Source organism: Dipodomys spectabilis, unplaced genomic scaffold, assembly GCF_019054845.1.
Source record: "Dipodomys spectabilis isolate Male_0828 unplaced genomic scaffold, ASM1905484v1 ptg000296l, whole genome shotgun sequence".
NCBI classification, from domain to species: domain Eukaryota; kingdom Metazoa; phylum Chordata; class Mammalia; order Rodentia; family Heteromyidae; genus Dipodomys; species Dipodomys spectabilis.
The window spans coordinates 122,501-136,149 of record NW_024870973.1 but is presented as its reverse complement, the minus strand read 5'-3'; the positions used below and the strand labels follow the sequence as shown (position 1 = coordinate 136,149).

Below are 13,649 nucleotides of genomic sequence, written 5' to 3'. Positions count from 1 at the left end.
GCGCCACTTCTGGTTTTCTAGTGGTTCATGGGAGATCAGAGTCTCCTGGACTTTCCTGCCCAGGCTGGCTTTGAACCGGGATCCTCAGATCTCAGCCTCCTGAGTAGCTAGGATGACAGGCGGGAGCCACTGGTACCCCAGATCTTGTATGGATAATTTTGACTGATTGTAATGAAGCCATAGTTATCCAATGTTAAAAAAAATGGGCGGCTGGGCAGGTGGCTCAGTGGTAGAGCGCTTGCCTAGCATGCATGAAGCCCTGGGTTTGATTCCCCAGTACCACAGACACAGAAAAAGCCAGAAGTGGCGCTGTGGCTCAAGTGGTAGAGCACCAGCCTGGAGCCAAAGATGCTCAGGGACAGCGCCCAGGCCCTGAGTTCAAGTTCCAGGACTGGCAAAAAAAGAAAAGAAAAGAAAAAAAGAGGCCTGGTACTGGTAATCCTAGCTACTCAGGAAGCTGAGACCCGAGGATCACAGTTCGAAGCCAGCCTGGGCAGGCAAGTTCCCCTGAGGAACCACTCAAAAACCAGGAATTGCTGGGCACCGGTGGGTCCCGCCTGTCATCCCAGCGACTCAGGAGGCTGAGATCTGAGGATCAGGGTTCAAAGCCAGCCCGGGCAGGAAAGTCCGTGAGACTCTGATCTCCCATGAACCACCTGAAAACCGGAAGTGGTGCTGCGACTCAAGTGGTAGAGCGCTCGCCTGGAGCTGAAGAGCTGAGGGACAGCGCCCAGGCCCCGAGTTCAAGCCCCAGCCCTGGCAAAAACACTAAACCAAAACAACAAAACATAGACCTTCCGTATGAGCCAGCATAGCACGTGTGGGCTTCTACCCTGACCATCCCCAGCCGGGAAGTGACACAGACACCTGCTAGCTTGTCCTCCTCCACTTTGGCTTGCCAGCCTCCATTTTCGATCCTCACCCCTTTCCCTGAAACTCCGCTGGTCAGCTCAGGCCTAGCTACGAGGGTTAACCCGCATAGGCCTCGATACTCCACGTATCTCTGGCCTCCAGCTGCACCCACAAAATGCTGTCTGGCCAGACCTGATTGCAGCTGCTGATCTGCCCCAGCCACCTGCTGTGTTCAACACCCACCTGCAACCAGAGCGCTCCCCGCCCCCCCAAAACCCCTCTCCTGTGGCCCCCAGATGGAGCTGAGCATTACTGATATCTTCCTGTCAATGTAGAAACTGTTCACTGAGGGACCTTGGCTTTGATGGCAGAATAAGAATTTCTGGAAGCCGGGCTCTGTAGCTCACGCCTGTAACCCCAGCGACTCAGGAGGCTGAGATCCTGAGGATCGAGGTTCACAGCCAGCCCAGGCCAGGAAAGTCCGTGAGACTCTGATCTCCAGTGAACCACCAGAAAACAGGAAGTGGCGCTGTGGCTCCAGCCTGGAGCATAAAGAAGCGCAGAGGACCAGAGTTCAAGCCCCATGTCTGACAAAAGAAAAGATAGATGCTTTGTCTTTGCTGTGATCACACCTGGGGTTCCTTTCTGAGTGTCCAGATGAGCATGCTTCCACGGAATTTTATCCTTCAGATAAGGGGGTGCCATGCTACCTGCCTTTTGGGGTGAGATGTGGCTTGATTTTGGGGGGAACATTTTTTCAAGAAGGCATGCATCCTGTCAGACGAGTGTGCAGGGCCTGGGCGCTGTCCCTGAGCTTCTTTGACTCCAGGCTAGCGCTCTACCCCTTAAGCCACAGTGCCACTTCCGGCTTTTTCTGTGTACATGGCACTGAGGATTCGAACCCAGGGCTTCATGCATGCGAGGCGAGCGCTCTACCCCTGAGCCACCTGCCCAGCCCCTAAATACTGTATTTCTGACTTGCCTTTACCCACGTTCCATTCCCTCAAGTTATCCCGCCCTACTTCTCTACCCACAGACACACTCCTGCAAGGACAGACAGACAAGATAGAGAAAGAACTCAGAGACTCTCCCGCAGATGGATCCAAAAAATACGGTATCTGTAAAGCCAGAAGTGGAGGTATGGTTCAAGTGGTAGAGCACCAGCCTTGAGTAAAGAGAATTCAGGGATCGCGCCCAGGCCCTGGCAGAATAAAATACAATAAAATAGAGATAAAAGAATACACATAATAAAAAAGCAATTCATGCTGTTTGACTGATGGGTGCTTTGGTGACAATTCAGGATGGAAAGACGATTATTTTTCTGTTGGATTAAAAATAATACAATGATAAAAGATTTCCCCGCCTTATTTGGGAAGAAGAAACTGAAACTTAAGCCACAAATCTCCTTCCATTTTTCATTGCTTCCTTGGCTCACGGTCCTTCCTGCCTGGGTTGGTTTTGAACTAGGATCCTCCGATCACAGATTCCTGAGTAGCTGGGATTACAGGCGGGAGCCTCGGGGCCCGGCTAACCTTAACTTTGAATAGACAGGTGTGGTGAAGCACTTCGCCTATTTATTATCTGACTCAGAGACCAAAGTCCTCAGTTCCTATCTTAGAGAAACTCCCTTTTCCAATAGGGCTTGGGAATGAAAATTAAAACCGCAGCATGGCCACAGGAAGAGGAGAATAAAATATCCTGACCAGAAAACAGGAAACTTTACTAGAGAAGCTCTTTGTTCTTCTTCCTCTTTTCTCTGCATTTAAAAAAAAAAATGGCCAGGAGCCAGAGGCTGGTAGCTTACACCTAGAATCCCAGCTACTCAGGAGGCTGAGATCTGAGGATCGTGGTTCAAGGCCAGCCCGGGCAGGAAAGTCTGTGAGACTCTGATCTCCACTGACCAAGTCAAAAAACCAGAAGTGGTGCCGTGGCTCACAGGGTAGAGCGCCAGCCTTGAGCACAAAGAGGCTCAGGGACAGCGCCCAGGCCCTGAGTTCAAGGCCCACCGATGGACAACAGCCAGGACAAAAAAACGGAAGTAGAGTTGTGGCTTAAGTGGTAGAGCAAGAAGAATCCAAGCGAGAGTTCAAAGCCTGAGTTCAAGTCTCAATACCAGCACACACACACACACACACACACACACACACACACACACACAGCGTGACGGTGTATTTCCCCATTGCAAAATTGCCTTTTGTTTCCTGATTCTTGCATCAAATTCAAGTTGCACATCCTCTAAGTTTGTTTCTTTTTCTAGAACATGGCCGGGACCTCTTCCTCCTCCTGCTCCTCCTCCTCCTCCTCCTCCTCTTCTTCTTCTTCTTCTTCCTCTCCTCCTCCTCCTCCTCCTCCTCCTCCCCCTCCCCCCCCTCCTCCTCCTCCTCCCCCTCCCCTCCTCCTCCTCCCCCTCCTCCTCCTCCTCCTTCTTTTTCTTTTTAACTATATCAAAAGGACTATTGATGATCAGCTTGGAAATTGTAGTCAACGTGCATGACGGGTTTGTGCATCTCGCCTGTGCTCTATGACATGGTGACCATTCTACCGTAGATAATTTAACAGAAAACACTGGAAAAGCTAGGTGCTGCTGGCTCCCGCCTGTCATCCCAGCTACTCAGGAGGCTGAGATCTGAGGATCGTGGTTCGAAGCCAGCCTGGGCAGGAAAGTCCTTGAGATTCTTTTTTTTTTTAAATGGGTCGTGGGACTTGAACTCAGGGCCTGGGTGCTGTCCCTCAGCTCTTCAGCTCAAGGCTGGCGCTCTACCTCTTGAGCCACGGCGCCACTTCCAGCTTTTTATGCTTATGGGGTGCTGAGGAATCGAACCCAGGGCCTCATGCATGCAAGGAATGCACTCTACCACTGAGCCACAAGTTTCTTCCTCATGGAAACCTCTAGAAGAAGTCTTCTAGGGTAACACTCCCGTGAGCTGCAGTAGGTTTGGAGGTGGAGATGATCTCCGGGTTTCGGGGAGCTCGGGGGCTGGTGGTAAGGTCCATGGATAGGTAGTTTGGGGGTCAGGGGGAGGCCAGCCGTATGGCGGGAATTCTAGGGCAAGGAAGAGCTCAGGTCTGGGGACCAGAGGTGGAGAGAATGCTAACAACGTCACCGGGCACCGGCGCTCACGCCTGTAATCCCAGACACTCAGGAGGCTGAGATCTGAGGATCACAGTTCAAGGCCAGCCTGGGCAGGAAAGTTCGTGAGACCCTGATCTCCAACAAACCAGCAAAAAGCCAGAGGTGGAGCTGTGGCTCAAGTGGCAGAGCGCCAGTTTTGAGCAGAAAAGATAAGCAGGAGCATGAAAGTCCTGAGTTCAAATCCCGGTCCTGGCACATTTAAAATTACAATGATGGTTGCTATTAACTCAAGGCCTGTCATCCTAGCTACTCAGGAGGCTGAGATCTGAAGATCACAGTACACACACACACACACACACACACACACACACAGAGTTAATGTGTATTTCCTTATTGCTCTTACACCTTTTTCCTGAATCAATCTTATCCAATTCAGGCCGTACATCCTCTGAGTTTCAGTTTCATCTTCCCGAACAAGGCGGGGCCCTGCTTGGTTTTGTTTCTGGGCTGGTCTTGGAGCTTGTTCAAGCTCTGCCACTTAGAGCCACAGCGCCATTTCTGGTTTTCCTTGGAGATCAGAGTCTCACGGACATTCCTGCCCGGGCTGGCTTTGAACCATGATCCTCAGGTCTCAGCCTCCTGAGTAGCTGGGATTACAGGCATGCACCACAGCGCTTGGCCACCATTGAACTGCATTGTCTCCAGATATGCAAATGCTCCCTGGACTGTCCTGCCCCTCTTCTCTCCCCACAACTGAGGGTGAGTCACCCTATCTCCAAGCCCGTGGCACCCCTGGGGTACAAAAGTTCAGAGGCTGCTGGCAGCAGCCTCAGCGTCACTCAGCGTCAGCAGGAGAGAGAGGAGTCTGGAGAGAGCGAGGGAGAGCAACATGGCTGCGGGACCAGGTAGAGGGGGCCCTGGGTCCCGAGAGACCCCATTTTCTTTGGGGTTCCATTTTGGTCTTTCCTTCTGGTGTGTCTTGCTTTAGGAGACTCAGTTTTTGCTCTGTGGTCTCCAACTCCTGGCCCGAGATGATTCTCTTCCTGCTTCTTGGAGTAGCTGGGATTAAAGGTGTACGCAACCACACTTGGTCTGCTCCGTATTCTGTGTGTGTGTGTGTGCTGATCCTGGTGGGGATTTGAACTCACAGCCTGGGCGCTGTCCCTGAACTTCTTTTGCTCGAGGCTGGTGCTCTACCTCTTCAGCCACAGCTTGACTTCTGACTCTTTGGTAGTTAGTTAATTGGAGATCAGGGTTTCCCGGATTTTCTGCTCGGGAGGGCCTCAAACTGCCATCCTCGGCTCTCAGCCTCCAGAGTGCTGGGATTAGGGGTGTGAGCTGCTGCTGGGGGCATTTTTCTCAACACTTGAGTAATATTGGAGTGTGGTCTAACAGCCGTTTCTTGGTCAACAGCTCCTGCGACTGGAGATGACACTCTAAGGTAAGACAAATACTGGCCCAGGCCATGGAACAGAAGCAAGAGGAAATGGATTTATTTAAACATAAGTTGAAGGGGCTGGGCAGGTGGCTCAGTGGTAGAGCGCTCGCCTCGCATGCATGAGGCCCTGGGTTCGAGTCCTCAGCACCCCATAAGCAGAAAAAGCCAGAAGTGGTGCTGTGGTTCAAGTGGTAGAGCGCCAGCCTGGAGCTGAAGAGCGGAGGGACAACGCCCAGGCCCAGAAATAATACAATTCTTCTTTCCTTCTATGCCCTGTTACCATTCTTTCGTTTTATCTTTCCAAATTAATTTTGTAAGATGATTGTGATTTTTTCTGCTCCTGTGCCCTCTGAATTCTTCCTTCCTTCCTTCCTTTCTTTCTTTGTTTTTTTTTTTTTTTTTTGTCGGTCATGGGGCCTGAACTCTGGGCCTGGGCGCTGTCCCTCAGCTCTTCAGCTCAAGGCTGGTGCTCTATCACTTGAGCCACAGCGCCACTTCTGGCTTTTTCTGCGTATGTGGTGCTGAGGACTCGAACCCAGGGCCTCATGCATGCAAGGCGAGCGCTCTACCACTGAGCCACCTGCCCAGCCCTCCCTCCGTCCCTCCTTCCCTCCCTCTCCTCTCTCCCTCTCCATCTCCCTCCCTCTCTCCCTCTCTCTCTCTCTCTTTTGTTCCTTTTATGCTGGTGCTGGGGCTTGAACTCAGGGCCTGCGCACTGTCCCTGAGCTTTTTCACTCAAGGGTGTGAATGACTACAGGAACCACAGCTCCACCTCTGCTTTTTGCGGGTTCCTGGGAGATGAGAGTCTCACGGACTTTCCTGCCTGGGCTGGCTTTGAACCACAACCCTCAGATCTCAGCCTCCTGAGTCGCTGGGATGACAGGCGGGAGCCACCGGCACCTGGCAAAAACACACTGCTAGCTGAATTGGAGGCTGGAACCCTGTGGTTCCAGAATAATCTTCAAACAGCCTGACTACAAGATGCATCTCTGGCTCTGTGTGGGAGAGACACGCCGACCATTCGAACAGACCCATGCCCCCAAGCCGGCGATGGAACAGAAAAACCACCGATGCCGGGCACCGGCGCTCCCGCCTGCCATCCCAGCTACTCAGGAGGCTGAGATCAGAGGATCACGGTTCAAAGCCAGCCCAGGCAGGAAAGTCTGTGAGATTCTGATCTCCCATGAACCACCAGAAAACCAGAAGTGGCGCTGTGGCTCAAGGGGTAGAGCGCCCGCCTGGAGCTGAAGAGCTCAGGGACAGCGCCCAGGCCCTGAGTTCAAGCCCCACGACCGACAAAACAAACCAATGAAAGAAAGAAGAGAAAAAGCACCCGAGGTGCCATGTTTGGGGCCAGCCGTGTGGTGGAGGGGAGCATGGATTCCAGGTGTGCGCTGCGAGGGGTGTACCTGGTGTGTTCTAGGAGGCGGATCGAGCCCTGGGAGTTCGAAGCGTTCTTCAACCCCCAGGAGCTGCGCAGGGAGGCGTGTCTGCTGTACCAGATCACCTGGAGCAGCCACAAGGTGTGGAGAGAGACCGCCAAGAACACGGCGGACAGTCACGTGGAAGTGAACTTCATCAAAAACCTGACCTCGGGGAGGTACTGCCGACCGTCCACCCGCTGCTCAATTCTCTGGTTCCTGTCCTGGAGTCCTTGTTCCTCCTGTTCGAAAGCCATCAAGCTGTTCCTCAGCCAGCACCCCGGTGTGTCTCTGGTCATCCATGTCGCCCGGCTTTTCCAGCACGTGGATCCTCAAAATCGCCGAGGGCTCCGGGAACTCATTCACAGTGGGGTCACCATCCAGGTGATGAGGCCCCAAGGTAACAGCCAGGGGGAGGGGACAGGAAAGAGGGACAGAGATTGCAAGCCGGGCTCCGTGGCTCACGCCTGTAATCCCCGCTCCTCAGGAGGCCGAGGTCTGAGGATCACGGTTCAAAGCCAGCCTGAGCAAAGAAAGTCTGTGAGACTGTTAGCTCCAATGAACTACCAGAAAACCAGAGGTGGTGCTGTGGCTCAAGTGGTAGAGCACCCGCCTTGAGCAAAAAGGAAACAAAAAAAAAAAAGTGAAGTGAGATTTTTGGATTCCTGAGTTCGAACCCCAGCAATGGTCCAAAAACACACCACCACCAACAGCAGCAAAATCAAAGTGATTCCTTTCTCTGCTCTTACCCCCGCAGCCTCTTAGCTTTTGTAGGAACTGTAAAGCATCTTGTCAAACCAACGAGACTTGTTTTGTCAGACCTGGGGCTTGAACTCGGGGCCTGGGGGCTGTCCCTGAGCTCTTTCACTCAAGGCGGGTGCTCTACCCCTTGAGCCACAGCGCCACTTCTGGTTTTCTGGTGATTCATGGGAGATCAGAGACTCACTGACTTTCCTGCCCAGGCTGGCTTTGAACCGAGATCCTCAGCTCTCAGCCTCCTGAGTAGCTGGGATGATAGGCGGGAGCTACTGGTGCCTGGCTTACCTTTGTTATTCGCTGAACCAAACAAGTTGTGTGTTTCCTTAGAGTATGATTACTGCTGGAAGAATTTTGTCAACTACCCCCCTGGGCAGGAAGAGCATTGGCCAAGATACCCCGTCCAGTGCATGGCGCTCTACAATTTGGAACTCTACTGCATTATTCATGTGAGTTTCCTGGAAAGACAAAGATTCTCACTGCACAAATTCTCCTCCTTCAAACTCCTCTTCTGCTGTTCTGGTGTATAGCCATCTGTCTGTGTCCTTTTGTCTTCTATATTGTTATTAACTTACTTAAGTATTGATCCATCTGTTTTGGGTGGGTCCTGGGACTGGAACTCAGGGCCTAGATGCTGTCTGTCCCTGATCTTCTTTTGCTAAAAGCTTGGTGTTCTACCACTTGAGCCACAGCTCCACGTCTGGTTTTCTGGTGGTGCATGGGAGATAAAGAGTCTTACGGACTTTTCCTGCCCTGGGCTGGCTTCAAACCTGGATCCTCAGATCTCAGCCTCCCAGAGTAGCTGGGATTACAGGGGTGAGCCACCAGCACCTGGCTATGCGATCTTCTTTGAGTTCTAGGTCAAATACTGACTTATGGCAATAATTACATTAATTAAAATCCTTATGCTGGGTACTGGTGGCTCCCGCCTGTCATCCTAGCTTCTCGGGAAGCTGAGATCTGAGGATCGCGGTTCAAAGCCAGCCCAAGCAGGAAATGTCCACGAGAGATTCTTCAATGAGCCACCAAAAAGCTGGAAGTGGTGGCGTGGCTCAAATGGTAGAGCGCCAGCTTTGAGTGGGAAAAGTTCAGGGACAGCGTGCATAGGTCCTGAGTTCAAGCCTCAGGATGGACACAAACCAAAGTACTGATCCTAAGATGAAAGGAATCCATCTTTCTGCTTTGTTCTAGAATCTTCCACCCTGTGTACGGATTTCAAAACAACGTCAAAGCCAGCTTACATTTTTCTCACTTCGGCTTGAGAATATCCACTATCAGAGGATCCCGCCTCCGCTTCTTTTGCTGACGGGGTTGGTGTTTGTGTTTCCGTGGAGATGAAGATGATATTGTCATGTGTGGACCATTTCCACAGCAAGAGAGAGATCTTCTTTTCTTTTTGCCAGTCCTGGGGTTCGAACTCAGGGCCTGGGCGCTGTCCCTGAGCTTCTTTGGCTCAAGGCTGGCGCTCTACCACTTGAGCCACAGCGCCACTTCTGGCTTTTTTTGGGTGCTTCATTGGAGATCCGAGTCTCATGGACTTTTCTGCTTGGGCTGGCTACCAACAGTGATCCTCAGATCTCAGCCTCCTGGTTGGCTGGGATGATTGGGGCCTGGCTTTCATTGAGAGTTTTTAGACTCTGGGCTGGGCATGGTGCTACACCTCTATAATCTTGGCTCTCCAGGAGAACACTTAGTTCTGGGTCTGAACCATCTACAGAGACTTGTTTTTTTTTTTTTGTCTTTTCTGGGTGCTAGTCCCCCTGGGGCTTGAACTCAGGGCCTTGTGTGCTGTCTCTGAGCTTTTTTGGGGGGTCAAGGCTGGTGCTCTACCACTTTGAGCCACAGCTCTACTTTTGGCTTTTTGCTGGTTTATTGGAGATCAGAGTCTCAAGGACTTTCCTGCCCGGGCTGACTTTGAACTGGGATCCTCAGATTTCAGCCTCCTGAGTGGCTGGGATTCCAGGCGTGAGCTACTAGACATCTAGCTCTAGAGACTTTTTTATCTTGGCCTTTGGGCCTGGGTGCTGTCCCTGAGCTTTTGTGCTCAAGGCTGGTGCTCTACCACTTGAGCCACACCTCTATTTCTAGCTTTTTTTTTTTTTTCCAGTGGTCCATTGGAGATAAGAGTTTCATGGAGTTTCCTGCCCGGGCTGGCTTTGAACCAGGATCTGCATCTCTCAGCATCCTGAGAAGCTGAGATTACAGGCGGGAGCTACCAGTCTCTTGTGTCAAAACAAACCCCCCCCCCAATAGAAAAGTTCCTCTCCAGCCGTATCCCCGATTGTATCATTTTCTGCCATCTCTCCTAATTACCCCACAGCTTCCCGTCTGAAAATAATAAATATTTATTATGGTTTGCAGTGTGTCAGGCAGCCGGGTGCCGGTGGTCACTAGATCTAACGGAGTAACCTGGGGCCTTGGTTGCTGGAAGCTGGGTACTTGTGCACAGTACTTGGTGTATCTGCAGGGTGCTGACAGGCTGAGTGCTCTGTCTGTTGGAGCCAAGAGGGAAGCTTCTGATCCCCAGCTTTGGATGCTCCTGTTGGGGTTTTCTGTGTGTGTGTGTGTGTGTGTGTTGGTACTGAGATGTGCACTCAGGGCCTGCGCTTTTGGTTCAAGGCTGGCGTTCTACCACTTGAACCACACCTCTAGTTGCAGCTTTTCGCTGATTCAGAGGTGGCCAGAGCTCCACGGACTTTTCCTGCCCCCCGCTGGCTACAGATCACCAGCTTCTGATCTCAGCCTCCCTGAGTAGCTAGGATTACAGTGTATACATTCTCCTTTCCTTCCTTCTTTCCTTCCTTCCTTCTTCCTTCTTTCCTTCCTTCCTTCTTCCTTCTTTCCTTTCCTTCCTTCCTTCCCTCCCTCCCTCCTTCCTTCCCTCCCTCCCTCCTTTCTTCCCTCCTTCCCTTGCTTCCTTCCTTCCTCTCTCTTTTCTCTTTCCCAGTCCTGGGACTTGAACTCAGGGCCTGAGTGCTGTCCCTCAGCTTTTCTTTTCTTTTTGGGTCCGGTCGTGGGGCCTGAACTCTGGGCCTGGGCGCTGTCCCTCAGCTCTTCAGCTCAAGGCTAGCGCTCTACCACTTGAGCCACAGCGCCACCTCCGGCTTTTTTCTTTTTGCTTATGTGGTGCTGAGGAATCGAACCCAGGGCCTCAGGCATGCAAGGCAAGCGCTCTACCACTGAGCCACCTTCCCAGCCCATGTCCCTCAGCTTTTCAACTCAAGGCTGGCGCTCTACCACTTGAGCCACAGCGCCCCTTCCCGCTTTTTCTGTGTATGTGGTACTGAAGAATGGAACCCAGGGCTTCCTGCACGTTAAGCAAGCACTCTACCACGGAGCCCCCTTCCCAGCCACATTTTTCTTCCTTTGTGCCAGTACCCAGGCTTGAACCCACGGCCCAGGTGTTTTCCCTGAGCTGAAAAGGTGAGCCTTGAGGTTTTAGCAGGTGTAAGAAGCTCTGAGTCCTTCTGGGCCGGCAGCCTCCTCTCCACCGCTATCTACTACTTGTAGATACAGCATACAGCTCAGTCCGCCATGATGAAGCCCGCCTGTCATCCCAGCGACTCAGGAGGCTGAGAGCTGAGGATGGTGGTTCAAGGCCAGCCTGGGCAGGAAAGTCTGTGGGGCTCTGATCTTCAAGGAACCAGCAAAATGCTGCACGCGAAGCTGTGGCTCACGTGGTAAGAGCCTTTGAGCCTACAAGCTTTGAGCCTACAAGCACCTAGGCCCTGAGTTCAAGACCCAGGACCAACTCTCTCTCTCACACACACACACACACACACACACACACGCGTGTGCACTAACTTCAGCATCATGGATCTTTAGCAGGTTTTTGCCAACTCCTACAATTCACCAACTTCAATGTCTTGTTTCCTCTCCGCTTGGTTTAATTTTTTGTTTTGGGGTCAGTTTTGAACTCAGGGCCTGGGCACTGAGCCTGAGCATTTTTTGCTCAAGGCTGGTGCTCTACCCCTTGAGCCACAGCACCACTTGTGGTTTTCTGGTGACTCCTGGGAGATCAGAGTCTCACAGCCTTTCCTGCCCGGGCTGGCTTTGAACCGCGATCCTCAGATCTCAGCCTCCTGAGTAGCTGGGATTACAGGCGTGTGCTACTAGCCTCGGGCTCAGTTATGGACTTCTCTAGAACTAACCAACCCCTCCTTGGGGAGTCTTGAGAGTCCTGCGTCCATTTTCTGCTCCTTTATTAAGGTCGCCTGGAGGTGACCGTGCATAGCACCTCCATCCTCTATGTACAAATGTACAAACACGCTGCACACGAAGAAAACACACCACTCAGTGAGGGCCCAGGGGCAGGGATGGGACAGAGGCCAGGAGCTCCAGGAGACGGTGGTGTGGCACTCACCAGACCACCAGTGGAGGCTTCTGCCCTGCTGGGTGTATGTGTGTGTGTGCACGTGCGTGTGCGCACACGCATCAGTACTGGGGCTTGCACACGCAGGGCCTGGGCACTGGCCCTCAGCTTTTCTGCTCTTCATGTGTGTTTCACTGGAGGTAAGAGTCTCCCGGATGTTCCTGCCCGGGCTGGCCTTGAACTGGGATCCTCACAGCTCAGCCTCCTGGGTAGCTGGGATGACAGGCGTGCGCTACGGGTGTCCAGCTCCTTCTCTGTTTCTCTGCAGGTGTTGCGGTTCTTTGAGAGTCACATACGTGTGCATGTACATGTATCAGCTATGTATGTGATACACACACGCAGATGTGTGTATGGCGTGTTTTCATCCGCGCGGGAAGGCCGTCGGCGTGGGGGGAGCCGCGCGCGCAGCCGGCGTGCAGGGCGGTGGCTGCGTCCGCTCTCGGAGGGGACAGGCCGCGGTGTCCCCGCCGCTCCTGTCAGAGCCCCAAAGTGCGGAAGGCGTCGCGCAAGTCGTCCACCTCGTACAGAGGCTGTGGGGGGAGACGGACAGGATGAAATCCTGCACGCACACGCGGGACACAGACAGCCCGGGGGTGGGGGGAGAGACAGACGGAGGCAGACGGAGAAAGAAGCCCTGGGGAGAGACCATCGCCAATCGAGCAGCAAAAAGCCAGACTGGAGGCGTGGTTCAAAGGGTGGAGCGCCCGCTGTGGTGGAAGCAAAGGCAGGAAGGCCGGGGGAGGGGAGGGGAGCCTGACCGGAGGGAGAATCACTGTCCAGTAGGAAAAGGTACAATCATCTGCCACATGCGTCGGTATCAGCCAAACAAATGCCAGGTAGTACATGGTAACACAGTACGCATGTAGTTTACATGCCACAAACATGCTGTCGCATACAATGTGTAATGTAAATTACACAACTTATATAAATTATATGCAGAGTATAAAATGTTATATGTATATCAGCCAATGTGTAATCTGTAAACTAGTAATTATAGTCTAGAAAATAACATAGACCACAGCATAAACTATATGTATAATATGTAATTATATGTATAATATGTAATTATACGTACAATATGTATGATACGTATAACATGCATACATTATATGTATATGTATAATATGTATGATACGTATAACATGTATACATTACATGTGTAATATGTATGATGTGTATACGTATATACGCATGACATGTATAATATGTATGATACGTATATATTATATGTATAACATGTATGATATGTGTATATTATATGTATAATATGCATGATATGTATATGTATAACAGGTATACATTACATGTATAATATGTATGACGTGTATATGTATATATTATATGTATAACATGTATGATGTGTATATTATAATACGTATATGTATGATGTGTATATTATATGTATGCTATGTATATATGTGTAGTATGGATGATATGTATAAGATGTATATAAACTATACGTATAATAGGAAGCGTAATCTATAGAATGATAAGTTATATGCATAATAGAGTCTATGTGACACATGAATATAAACCACATAATAGAAAATACTATAAAGTAGTGTCAACGATATGAATAATAGGAAAGATGCCATACGTAAGATGATACAAGGCCTGCACCACGTGACATGTCAACCCCCTCCCTCCCCCTCCCCCCCCCCGTCCCCCCCCCCCCCACGCGCGCCCTGGCGCGCATGCGCGCGGCCCTACCAGGAGGATGCGCCGCAGCTGTCTGGA

The 13,649-nt window shown here is 51.5% G+C and overlaps 2 protein-coding genes across 4 annotated transcripts in view; one reads left to right on the top strand and one right to left on the bottom strand.

Annotated features, from left to right (window-relative positions):
- Positions 1–4,520: 4,520 nt before the first annotated feature.
- Positions 4,521–9,908, top strand: Apobec1 (apolipoprotein B mRNA editing enzyme catalytic subunit 1). Of its 3 annotated transcripts, none has more exons than XM_042701531.1 (6): positions 4,521–4,684; positions 5,339–5,366; positions 6,787–7,184; positions 7,871–7,989; positions 8,732–8,850; positions 9,648–9,908. In XM_042701531.1, exons 1-6 carry the CDS (start codon positions 4,633–4,635, stop codon positions 9,727–9,729), a joined length of 798 nt encoding a protein of 265 aa, XP_042557465.1. In that variant the 5' UTR covers positions 4,521–4,632; the 3' UTR covers positions 9,730–9,908. The 3 variants fall into 3 exon arrangements, with proteins under 3 accessions (XP_042557465.1, XP_042557466.1, XP_042557467.1); XM_042701532.1 differs by having other exon boundaries at positions 4,521–4,830; XM_042701533.1 differs by lacking the exon at positions 9,648–9,908 and having other exon boundaries at positions 8,732–8,949.
- Positions 9,909–12,109: 2,201 nt separating this feature from the next.
- The window catches only part of Aicda (activation induced cytidine deaminase), a 6,407-nt gene continuing 4,867 nt past the window's right edge, over positions 12,110–13,649 (bottom strand). Inside the window, exons 4-5 of the mRNA XM_042701534.1 lie at positions 13,623–13,649; positions 12,110–12,442 (exon numbers count right to left, since the gene is read on the bottom strand). The exon at positions 13,623–13,649 is cut by the window's right edge and continues 89 nt beyond it. Of these exons, the coding sequence (XP_042557468.1) occupies positions 12,389–12,442; positions 13,623–13,649 (81 nt within the window). The 3' untranslated portion in view covers positions 12,110–12,388. The remainder of the gene's footprint in view (positions 12,443–13,622) is intronic.